Consider the following 13,055-nt stretch of genomic DNA (forward strand, 5'->3'; position numbering starts at 1 on the left):
CGTGAGTCTTTGTTAATTTTCTTAATAGCTTCCTGTTAATTTTCTGATTAGCTTTCCTCCGATGAGGAGCAATGACAGTTTGCTGCAATGGTGAAGTGCTGATAGTTCTCGTAGAACGAATGGTTTTTCGTCCGGCTCGTAAAACTGATGTTTTGTAGTGAACATCTGTGTTAAAATAGACATACGTGGTTTGTTATTTCGCATCTTCGTGTTAATTTGTTTCTAATCAGCCTATCTTGGCCGAGTTGTAATGGCGGCAATTGTAACGTGATGTTGTTTTAGAACAAAAGACGTTTCGTCCAGTTCTTAAAACTGGTCCTTTTAGATACACATTTCTGTCACAATACGCGAACATACGTTTAAAAAAAAATCATATTGACCATATTGCAACCTCTTGAGCTTTCTTGTTGAACGATGTATCTGGGTCCAGTTGTTACAAATGAACGACCCTCGTAAATATTTGCGTACCAATAGTTATGCAGCCAATTTTGTTCCTTTATATGTCCGTTTCATCTTTCTTAAGGTTGACGTTCGTTTTCTGAGAGTTAAAAACAAAAACGATTACCGAGTCTCATTTTGGGGTCACGGTCTACACGAAATTCTTGGCATGTGACCACCGCTTTGTCTGCATTGTGTGTTTGTTCGTCTGGCTCTATAATTCCTGTCTGTATCTTTTTTTATTTTTATGTATGACAGAGCAACCGCACCAACAAAAAACAAAACAAAACAAAATCCCCCCCCCCCCCCCCCATACACACACAAATAAAACAAAACCCTTTTTCGCGTCCATTGCATGTGGTTGTTCTTTACGCCTGACAGCAAGGTTGAAACAGTTTGTTGATAGACCATTGATCACCAGAAGACTAAATACGTCCACTAAATTATCCTCGTACATGTAGGTAGGCCTACTATTTGACATCGTTTTGAGTTAGGTGGTTAAAGCTCTCTCCTCCACCCACGTTCGTGCCCTCACTCTTCCTCACCCTCACTCACGCATCGCTCCCTCCTCCCCTCCCCCCTCTCCCAAGGCTGTACGTGTTGATCTTCACTATACTGTAAGATGTAGGTGCTTGTTTATATATATCTTTGCACCAGGTGATAGAGCCATCCCCCCTCCAACCTCACCCTGAAGCAACCAAAAGTCCCAACTTCAACGCCACCCAACACTACCCCCCTCCCCCACCTCCTCCCTCCCCTTCAGCCAGATCGTCCATATTTCAAATCATTGATCATTTCAACGAAAAGCTCACAGGTACAGGAGATAGGCCAAAGATCCCGCAACCCACATCAGCAACAGAAATGTCAACCCATTGATCCTTTGTGCCAAATTGTTCACTCGGCATAAAAAAAACCCAAGAAAACTCCAGCCCCCTCTCTCCCAAAAGCCCTGTGTTTGAGTGAAATGCGAACCTGTGTACTGTGTGTCTAGAGCGGAGGACATCAGCTTGGTTGGCGCACGACCGGACCAAGGGAGGCTACTGGTAGAGGTCAGAGTGGAAGCAGACGTCACTTGGCCAGCGCACGCAATGGCGGCCACAGATTACGAAGAATTGGAGAGACTTTTCCACTCGGATCTACAGTCACTAGATTTACAGGTAGGTCTAAAATTTACGTATCTATATATATATATACTTTTTGTTGTTGTGGCACACAGCTTTGGATTTCGGCTTGTGTGTGGCCGAGAGATTGGTTTGCGCATGCTTCACATATAATTATTCTCAATGTGGAACTGTTTTTGTGATAATTCTATAAAGAATCAAAATGCTTAGATTCATGTTTATTTTGGCCTATACTTTAACGTTTCCTTTTTTCTCGTTCCCCTGTTTGTCTGATGTGGAGTCCCTTATTTACATCAAGAATTGTTAATATAATATGATTTGAAACAGAACAGCCATTCACGTTTTATCTGTCAACCGTACTGAACACATTTTGAAACCTCAAACAATTCTTTGTGACAGTCTATAGCGTGGTACGAACTTTAGGCTGAGTACTTTTTTGTCTTCGCTGAATTATTTTAAGAAGCTTAGTTTCACATTGGTTTATCCTCGAAACATCCGGACATCAAGCCAGACACAGCGTGGGACAGATTGTTTTGTTAAGCACTGGCTTTTTAACAATTGTACATTGTGTAAATTTAGTTTTCAACAAGCATGGGTGATGGATCTAATGGGCATATTAATGTAGGCATGCTCTAATTGTCGATTTCCTGCCTTCAGTTTTGTTCTGAAATTAAAATTGGGGTCTGTGTAATGAATTGATGAATGTAGTGTCTTCAAACGTTTTTACTTTATTAAAAAGTTCTCTTGTTCTTGCTTAATTGGTTTGTCTTTTAACTTGAAATGATGGACACATTGGCGTTGATTTCTTTAACTTCTTCTTACGTAACTTCCTTGTTGCATTCTGGAAATATGCCCAATAAAAATCAATGTGGCATGACATCCTTCTAAATCTTAAAATAACATTCAGAAAACAGGTAAACCTGCTAACGTTAGATTAGAACAATTAAGATATATGCAGAATATTTGGGAGAGAGCGAGACAGAGAGGTAGAGAGAAAGAGAGACAAAGAGAGAGAGACTCAGAGAGAGGGAGAAAATTTAAGATAAACAGCTCCTTAAATATGAATGTCTCATTTATTCTCCATGTAAGATTGATGAACTTTGAAGGAGAATCCAAACCGTGCTAGTGGAAAGCGATTTTGTGGGAAAAGGGAGCTGGTTTTCATCTTTTTGAAAAGTTGTTCGCTTTTGCGTTAACAGGGCTAGTTACCAGACTCGCATACGTTGCTTGTACAGTTTCGGTTCGTACGGCACGTCCATAGATTCTCAGATCGTGTTAGAAGACTTGCCATTGACAAATTCAAGTCATAGCGTATCGCAAGAATGAACTTTGACAAGAAAGCTAGTAAGTAAGTTTCTGTAATTTCCCTACGATCGTGGTATTGAAAATCATAAATACGTGTAAGTGCATGTTTGTGTCCGCATATGTAATGTAAAATAATTGTTTAAAACTCACTGAAATACTTTATAAAATTTTATTTGAATCAGTTACACTGAAAACCGGTGTTAACTTTGTTGTCCTATTCCTTCCTGTCAATGTTAACCACCATGTAAACCACAGCAGAATCGTCTCAGTTTTTCTTTATGTCAACATTATTTTTTTTCCTAGGTTTTATGTAGAATGTGTTGTATTTGTCCTGACTTTATTCTTTACGTTCAGAAGTTGGTAGTTATTATTGTTACCGACACTGTTGTCTAAGGATTGTATATATTGTTTTGTGAGTATTGTGTGGACAGACAGGTTTGTACATGCGCTGAGTGCATCCTACCACTTGGACACAAACCAAAATCAACAGGTTCTCCAAGTACAGAGTGGGAATTATTTGTTAAAGCAGTTTTGCAACGAACACTTACGTCAATTCTGCCAGAAATTATTTCTTTGCACAGGAAGCAGCCAAGCTGTTGATTTTTGGTATGCGTCTGAATGGAACTGGAAGGATGCCCTTCACGCATACAAAACCCAAAATGGACCATTGTGCTACGGTTTACATGATAGTTTACACGAGAAGGAAATTTGATTTTTTTTCTGGCGAAATATAAATGAGTGTCGATCAGGACTCTACTATTTTAGAGCCTTTTTAAAGAGAAACGTGAAAAGTAAAATAAATCATCGTCACTGACGCCGGTTGATCGATGACTGTCTCTTTAAAATGGATAAGAGACAACTGTCTTAAAAATGAACATAATAGAAAGGAGAAAAAAAGAAACAAAATCAGCATCGCCATCACCGAAGAATACAATAAATCACCATCACCATCTCTGATGCCAGTTGCTTGGTGACTGTGTCTAAACGTGTTGAGAGCCAACTGCCACCTGTGTGGGGGGTTTCGGCAAAAGAGGAGATAGGGAGAAGGGAAAGCAGAGAGAGGGTGGTCAGGAAAAAAAAGGGAAGTTGGTCCTAATCCTTCTACAAACACCAGGGGGATGATAGTAGAGACCAGGCGCGCCGTTGCCAACATCCCGATGGTATGGGTTTGCCGAGACTCTCGTCGCCCCACGCGCCACCCTGCCATTGGTCAACTGCCGCGTGAGGGTCTGGCACACCGAGACTACTTTGGCACGCTTCTGTTTGCTTTCATTTTGCCGAAAGGGTTTTGGGCAGGTCTTGTTATTAACCTGTTGTTTTACCTGTATGTTGACCTGTACTTTTCTCTGTGGGTCTGTGCGGGCCAGGGAGACTCGTTGGTTGTTGACAAGTTGTATTCCTGCGTCAACAGTCACTCCGAACAGCATGGATGGATGATTTGTTTTCTGGGACACCCTGAATGCATTGTTTGCCTAAAACTACATTTTACAGTCTTTTTGGACCCTAACGAGCTTCCCACAATTGTGACTGGTCTTTTTTTTTTTTAGCATAATTATATCCAGGTCCACAAATAGGATTTTTGATGTTTTGATTACATTTTCCCCCAAAGCAACCCAAAACTCTGTCAGGTTTCAGAAGTTGCAGCCTAGAAACAAAAGCACTTGAGGCAAACCGAGAACTGTAAGGAATCTTTTGAAAACGTCACTTTCATTTTGGCAGTCGTGTGTTCTTGACAATGACGTTTTTTGGGTGTTTGTTTCCTTTCAAGGACCCAATACAAACAGTAAACGTCTACTCAATGTCAATTACAGAAGGCTCATTAATCAACATTTTGTTGAGAGAGTGAGACAGAGAGTGAGTTAGAGAGACAGAGAGTGTGAGAGAAAAAGAGAAAGAGAGAGAGAGCGAGAGGCAGGCAGACAGACAAACGAAAAAAGCAGCAAGAGAGAGACAGAAAAAGAGTGATGGCAAGAGAGAGAGAGACAGACAGACAGACAGAAAGACAGACAGACAAACGGCGAGAGCAGCAAGAGAGAGACAGAAAAAGAGTGATGGCGAGAGAGTGAGAGAGAGAGCGAGCGCGAGAGAGAGAGAGAGAGAGAGAGACAGAGAGCGCGCGAGAGAGACAGAGAGAGAGAGAGACAGAGAGAGAGCGCGCGAGAGAGAGACAGAGAGAGAGAGACAGGCGGGCAGACAGACAAACGGGCAGACAGACAAACGGAGAGAGCAGCAAGAGAGAGACAGAAAAAGAGTGATGGCGAGAGAGTGAGAGAGAGTGCGCGCGCGCGCGAGAGAGAGTGCGCGCGCGCGAGAGAGAGAGAGAGGAAGAGAGAGAGAGAAAGAGTGATGGCGAGAGAGTGAGAGAGAGAGCGCGAGAGAGAGACAGAGAGAGAGACAGGCGGGCAGACAGACAAACGGAGAGACAGAAAAAGAGTGACGGCGAGAGAGAGAGAGAGAGAGAGAGAGAGAGAGAGAGAGAGAGAGAGAGAGAGAGAGAGAGAGAGGCGCGGGAAGACAGACAAACGGAGAGAGCAGCAAGAGAGAGACAGAAAAAGAGTGCTGTCGAGAGAGTGAGAGAGAGAGAGAGAGAGAGACAGAGAGACAGGCGGGCAGACAGAAAAACGGAGAGAGCAGCAAGAGAGAGACAGAAAATGAGTGATGGCGAGAGAGAGAGAGAGAGAGAGAGAGAGACAGAGAGACAGAGAGACAGAGAGAGAGAGAGAGAGAGAGAAAGAGAGAGAGAGAGAGAGAGAGAGAGAGAGAGAGAGAGAGAGAGAGAGAGAGAGAGAGAGAGAGAGAGAGAGAGAGAGAGAGAAAGAGAGAGAGAGAGAGAGAGAACTGCAACACAACACATACTACAACAAGTCGAAATCGAAGTACAAAGCTTGCTGGAAACCGAAGCATGTAGCATGTACAATCGCGATAATTTGTCGGTGTTGAAAATCCGAAAACGAATCTGTGAGCACATGTGTAAATAACAGTCCGTCACACACATTGTGGGTGTTTGTTTGGTATACCGTACATCAGTACACAGTTGTTAACACTTCACTGTTCGAAAGATCAGCCAAGGTACAATCTTATGACCGTCATCAATACCTCCAAGTCACTGGTCGCCTTCTCCTCTCTTCTGCGAAGTCGCCTTTGCCCGGCATGGGTTTCTGCGGATCCGGACATCTCAGCCGGCAGTGTATAGTCCATCTTGAACACACGGCCAGTACAACTGGCCTTGACACGGAACGATCCAAGGGGGGCAATCTCAGTCATCTGAAAGAGGGAAATCCAAACGCAATCCGCCTTGTTCGATTTTATGGGCTTGGACGATAGAGAAAAATAAGAAAAGCAAAAGCTGGAGTCCAGTCTGGACGAAACTGCTATCAAGAACGCAGAATTGATTTTTTCTGAGTTTTTTTTTAGCCGTAAGCGCCATGTTTATCGGAGCAGGAAACTCTTCCAGAGTGAGGCCCCTTTGTTGGTTTCACTGCGGCCGCAAATGAACAGCAGTTATGAGAAATTCGAAATGAGAAATGGCGCTTACGGCTAAGAAAAAAAACTCAGAAAAAAATCAATTCTGCGTTCTTGATAGCAGTTTCGTCCAGACTGGACTCCAGCTTTTGCTTTTCTTATTTTTCTCTATCGTCCAAGCCCATAAAATCGAACAAGGCGGATTGCGTTTGGATTTCCCTCTTTCAGATGACTAAGATTGCCCCCCTTGGATCGTTCCGTGTCAAGGCCAGTTGTACTGGCCGTGTGTTCAAGATGTGTATAGTCATCCAGTTTTGTATCTCCTGCCTTGTTCATTTTGATGTACCAGTCTGTCACTCTCTTGTCTGCTATGTCATATCTGAACACAATGTCCTCCGATTCGCAGACAAGCACGTGCATGTCAAATCGCTTGTCGAGCACAACGTTGATGTCGGACTGATTACGATTGATGTCTCTCAGTTGTTCCTGCCTCTCCCTATCAGTCACTTCACCTACTTGGTCGTAAATATCATCCAGGAATAAGCCTGATTGTATTGCTGTGTTCTCAATAGCACGTTTCTCTTCTGCACCTCCCCCTTCAAACCGGCACGGTTGGCCTAGTGGTAAGGCGTCCGCCCCGTGATCGGGAGGTCGTGTGTTCGAACCCCGGCCGGGTCATACCTAAGACTTTAAAATTGGCAATCTAGTGGCTGCTCCGCCTGGCGTCTGGCATTATGGGGTTAGTGCTAGGACTGGTTGGTCCGGTGTCAGAATAATGTGACTGGGTGAGACATGAAGCCTGTGCTGCGACTTCTGTCTTGTGTGTGGCGCACGTTATATAGGCTATATCAAAGCAGCACCGCCCTGATATGGCCCTTCGTGGTCGGCTGGGCGTTAAGCAAACAAACAAACCTCCCCCTTCAGCACCACTGATCCGCTTCACGTATCTCTGCATCCTCTGCGACACTTTCTGTCACCAAGTCAGTGTGTTTATTTACATGGCAAACACGCGACTGGTCAGGCTTTGCACTACACATGTCAGCCAGTGACCCATTTTCCAAGTTAACCGCACGCTCGCCGAGATCTAGGTCACGTTTTTCCCGTGCTGAATTGCCACAGCGGTGCAATGGTGACAGCGATGGAATGCTTGTTTGTTGACACTGAGTTCCAAACTTGTCATCTTTCTTGACAAAACTGTCCTTTTCTGGTGTAGGTGAAAATAGGGGGGGGGGGGGGGGGGAGGTTGGACGAAATAAAGTACTTGCTGCTCTTGTTGCTGCTGCTGCCGGTGTTTTAAATCTTGTGTAGTCTTCGGCCCTCCTTGCATCACGTCGTATCTTGGCTGGGGGGCTTACGGCGAAACCGTTGGTCGGTGGTCGCAGGAGCGGTAATAGCGGTAATGGCGGCTGTACTGGTAGGCCCTACATGTCAGTCTCAAAACAACGACAGTCTTACTTCCTTCGGCAGCAACCTTCCACGAAGTTAACTGATTTTCGGTTAGCGGAGCTTCTAGCGTCGCTTTCACTGCATTTGGAAGTCCAACAACAGACATTATGGTGGTAAATGGAGGATTTCAAGCTGAAGAAATGACAGCAGTGAAAATTCCGCCCTGCTAGGTCTCGTGCCGTCTCGTCTGCTCGAGAGAGAGAGAGAGAAAGACGGGCAGACAGACAAACGGAGAGAGCAGCAAGAGAGAGACAGAAAAAGAGTGATGGCGAGATAGTGAGACAGAGAGAAAGGGAGAGAAGAATTTGATTTGTTTAAAAAAGTTAGTTCCATAGTATACAAGGGGGGAGGGTAGGGGTGGGGGGGGGGGGGTCACTGACATAGTTTATTCTGTTCAAGTTCTAAGCTAAAATCATTAAAGAGAGAGATAGAGAGAAAGAGAAAGAGAGGGGGAGAGAGAGAGAAGCAGACATGGAATAGAAAGACAGAGAGAATAAGACAGAGAGTAAGGCAAAGAGAAATATAGAGATAGGCTTTCAGACAGACAAACGGAGAGAGCAACCGGAGAGAGAGAGAGAGAGAGAGAGAGAGAGAGAGAGAGAGAGAGAGAGAGAGAGAGAGAGAGAGAAAGAGAGAGAGAGAGAAAGAGAGAGAGAGACTACCAGACATATTTTAAAAGCCTAAGCTCCACATGGGGAGAAAGAGAGAAAAAGAAATGAAGAGAGAGAGACAGACAGACACACCGACAGACACACAGAAAAGAAGACAGACAGACGGAAAGACAGACAGAGAAAAATTGAAAAGGCTCGATGTCAATTGACGTCGGTATGCCCTTTCCGTGAGCTGCTCTGTAATATTGAAGTGCTAAGCAACACTGACACGTGTTTCTGGGTGGACCTGAAACGTTGCTGTTCGCTTTCTGGCCATTGTTCAACATTCTCTTTGGCAGGCCTCACCACTCCTCACTATCCAAAACACGACAGCCAGCGGATTTGTCATCTCTTCTCAGAACTTAACGTGACATCCGATTTCTAACCTCATCAGCGTGGAAAAAAAGCACAAAAACACAACATTGACACACACAAAAAAGGAAGGAAAAGAGAGAAAAAGAGAGAAGATTAAAAAGAATGACATCTGATTCTTCATCCCACTTCGAAACTTGACACAGCAGCTGAGTCGTCATTCTTCACCAAACTTAACGTGACTGCGTATTTTTCGTCTCTTAACCAAAAAAGTGATCGACAAGAAGAAGAAGAAGAAGAAGAAAAAAAGGCACATTTTCTCATCTCTGTGTTAATCCAAACATGACAGCTGATTTCTCGGTTCTGTGCCAGTGTAACATAACTGCTCATTGACCCCACCTTCACTTAACATCCCCCCACCCCCATCCCCGCCCTTTCCCCTCGCTCACCTTCTTACTCCAATCTTCTTATGACCTCTCATTGTCTCTCTCTTTCTCTTTCCCCTCTCCCCCCCCCCCTCCCTCTTTCTTACCCCACTTTTCCTGTCCATCCCTGCTCTCTCTCTCTCTTGATAGCAATTCTTCCCAGATTTGTGGCTGAACAGAGCAGAAAGCCGAAATTCCCAGAGAATTGTGCGTGATTTCACATCTTGTTTGGGACCAGGAGTGTGTTTGTGGCGAGTGCAATTAATTTGACCGGTTGCCAGTCAATAAAATCACGGCTGTGCATGATGTTGACACCGTCACAAAGGCTTCTTGTTTGTTGTCTGCACCTTTCAGACATTTTCCCAGCGAGAACTTCTGTTTGAAGTTGGGATTCAACATTTGGAAAATCATGTACGAATTGGACCTTTTTAGTCCGAATTTGCAGTGAAAATACCGGTACATGCTATTTCGTTTTAAATAACCCATTCGTGTCTGTGTGGTTAATTCAGGCGTATACATTAGACATACACGTAAACTTAATGCCAAATAAACGATGCAAAAGATTCTTTCGGTATCGAAAATTGCAAGTGTGGCTTTTCGTGCGCATGTTCACACACTTTGAACACATTTTTTGAGGTTATTTGTTTTATTACTAACACTTCAGACTTTATTTCGCCAGGAATGCTTCTCCTTAGCGTTTGCATGTGCTTCAAAAGTAGTTTGAACAGAATAGCTCCGGCATTCATAGCCATTCATACGCGCGTTATGATGACAATGACACAGATAGCAGATCTACAACAACAAAATACACAACAGTTGTCTTTCCATCTTCAAAACAATCAATTTAATTTTGTTCCGTGGTTGTTGTTTTTTTTTACAATAGAATCACATGCGCTATCTATACGTCTGGATATGTTACATGCTGTCTGATATCTATTTCTTTTACATAACTGCTGTCTACCTGCCTACTTGCCAGACAATCTTTCAATCTGTGTTTTTCCGGCACGGTTGGCCTAGTGGTAAGGCGTCCGCCCCGTGATCGGGAGGTCGTGGGTTCGAACCCCGGCCGGGTCATACCTAAGACTTTAAAATTGGCAATCTAGTGGCTGCTCCCCCTGGCGTCTGGCATTATGGGGTTAGTGCTAGGACTGGTTGGTCCGGTGTCAGAATAATGTGACTGGGTGAGACATGAAGCCTGTGCTGCGACTTCTGTCTTGTGTGTGGCGCACGTTATATGTCAAAGCAGCACCGCCCTGATATGGCCCTTCGTGGTCGGCTGGGCGTTAAACAAACAAACAAAAATCTGTGTTTTCTAATTTTCGTAACAGTCTCAGTGCGACAAATAACTTACAGTCTCTCTGTGCAGTCTTGTTCCAAAATCTGTTGTCCTGCTAGTCTGCGTGTCTGTGTTTACATATTAACTGACCCATAACCAAACTACTGAACCGTAACCAAATAACTTACCCATTACAAAAGAACTCTTAGCAACATTACTGAACCATAACAAAATAACTGAATCATAACAACATAAATGATCCATATCAAGATTAATAACCCTTAAAAATCTAACTGCCCCGTAACAAATGACTTATCCTTAAAAAAAAAGGTAACTTATCCTTAATAAAAAAAATTATTCTGAAACAAAATAACTCGTCACTAATCCCTCTTTATATTGTATTGTAACTGTAACATTGCCAACCTTCAGTTTCCTTTTTCTTTATTTGGTACATCGTCTACTATAGAATAAAACTATGACCTCCAATGACATTCTATGAGATTTTATCAATAACATGGCTTGGTGTCGAGAGTGAAGTACCTGGCATGAATTGCAATATTTCGCAAGTGAGATTGCCAGCCTTTTTGTCAATGGTGCATCGTATGCCAATAAAAAGCTTGAGTTCCTTTGACATTCTTTCTAGTGAGAGTATAGCATTGACATAGGAAGCTCTCTGTGATGCAGTGTTTGGCACGTGGTGCAAAATATGAACAGTAAGGTTGCCAGCCTTTTTCTTCTTTTTACATTTAGTCAAGTATTTGCCATGTAGTGCAGACTGAGTGTAGTCAGTGAGGTTTTTCTTTTTCCTTTTTCTTTTCGGCTCTTTCGAAAAGTGTGTTTGCTTGTTTGCGTTTTTGTTTTGTTTTGCTCTGTTGTAACTGTGCATGGTGCATCGTCTGCTAGCTTAAATCTAACAGGATGTTAATCGTAAGGCGGCAAACTATCTGCGGTGCAGCATTTGCCACGTGGTAGGGTGCAGAATTCATTTTTGAACGGTGCATCGTCTGCCAACAAAAATGTGACTTCCTTTCCAGACCGTCCAATCCCCGCCCAGCGCGGGGGCTTGGCATATCCCGATTAGCCGCATCACCCCGCCAGTTAACTCGGCCATCTCTCCACGCCCTGCTCATCAAAAGCCACGGCGTTCACGTGCTATCACGTCCAAACAGGGACAGTGTGCAAACTGCGCATTGTAGAGTCTGCGCTGTGCCAAGATCTGTCTAGTTCGTCCTTTCTGCTGTTGCTGAGAGCAAGCACGCGCGCACAGGGTTTGGGACGGTTCTTTTTGCATGAGAGGAGTAGGGGAGAGAGATGGAAAAGGAGATGCTCAGTGTCGTCGTGAAATTAATCCGGATTTAGCTTAATTCAAACAATGCGGAGGTTGCTTGGCTTGGCTTCCTGGCATCGTGAAATTAAGCGAGGTTTAGCTGTCCAAACAATGACATTGCTAAAGGGCGAAGTTTAGCGCGCCTGTTTTTTTTTTATATAGTTATTTTAATGTCATGTTTCAGGATGTATCAGCTGCTAACATGTTGACGTATCTGTTTGCATATAATAATAGGATCGTCTTGTGTCCTGAAAATTGGCGCGAGTTGGTTCATTACGTGATTTGGCACACCGTCGTATTTAATTAATTCTGTAAGAACGCTAAGGTTAAGTCTGTAGATCTGTACTGGGAATAGTTGCTGTAGAGAGGACTGACTTGTGCAAATACATGCGTTAGTATTTACCTTTGGTTTAAAGACACAGTAAGCCTCCCGTAAACCATCACAGATACTGTCAGGCTTTTACACACAGTACAAACACCCTCCCATTTGAACGCTCACCAAACGGGAACATCCTAGGTGCCCTACGTAAAGAGCGAGCAATTTTCAAAGAATTTATTTTTGCGTGGTTTATCTTTCCCCTGAGCCATCGTGAACCCGTGTGATCCAGTTTCCCCTTTTCACAATGCAGTCGTCTGTTTGTACTTTGAATGCGGCTCGCTGTGAGCTTATCTGCAATAGCACGTTATTATGTACCTCTGACTTTTCACGAAACAAACGAATGTGGTTCATAAGAACTCTAGCGATGGCTTTTGACTGCCTATAAACCGCCGTCTGCTACGAAAACCACGACCTTGCGTGACCCTTTTTCCGGGCTTTTCTTTTTTCAAATTTTCAAAACTTCGAATTGTACTGATCTTGTCTTGATGAAAAAATAATTCTTTTATGATTTAAGAATGTTTGTGTAACAAGCTGTCAATTTATTATTTAGATTTTAAAAGTTAGATCTAGCGCCAAAACGCACCACGGTTCGATTCATTCTGATAATCATCGCTCCACGGCTATCGCAAATTGAAGGGAAGTAACTCATTTTTGACCTGAGTTCAGGATGGTTCCGATTGTGATGGAGACAATCCGAAAAATTAATTCTTTGAAAATTGCTCGCTCTTTACGTAGGGCACCTATGATGTTCCCGTTCGGTGAGTGTTCAAATGGAAGGGTGTTTGTACTGTGTGTAAAAGCCTGAGGCATAGTAAGCCTCCCGTAAACCATCACAGATACGGTCAGGCTTTTACACACAGTACAAACACCCTTTCATTTAAACACTCACCGATTGAGAACATCCTAGGTGCCCT

The 13,055-nt window shown here is 43.6% G+C and overlaps 1 protein-coding gene across 1 annotated transcript in view; it reads left to right on the top strand.

The window, feature by feature from the left end:
* LOC138966920 (uncharacterized) overlaps nt 1-13,055 on the top strand; it is a 42,022-nt gene that overhangs the window by 19,799 nt on the left and 9,168 nt on the right. The window contains exon 8 of the mRNA XM_070339320.1: nt 1,430-1,595. Within this exon, the coding sequence (XP_070195421.1) occupies nt 1,430-1,595 (166 nt within the window). The remainder of the gene's footprint in view (nt 1-1,429; nt 1,596-13,055) is intronic.

Source organism: Littorina saxatilis, linkage group LG5, assembly GCF_037325665.1.
Source record: "Littorina saxatilis isolate snail1 linkage group LG5, US_GU_Lsax_2.0, whole genome shotgun sequence".
Taxonomy (NCBI): Eukaryota; Metazoa; Mollusca; class Gastropoda; order Littorinimorpha; family Littorinidae; genus Littorina; species Littorina saxatilis.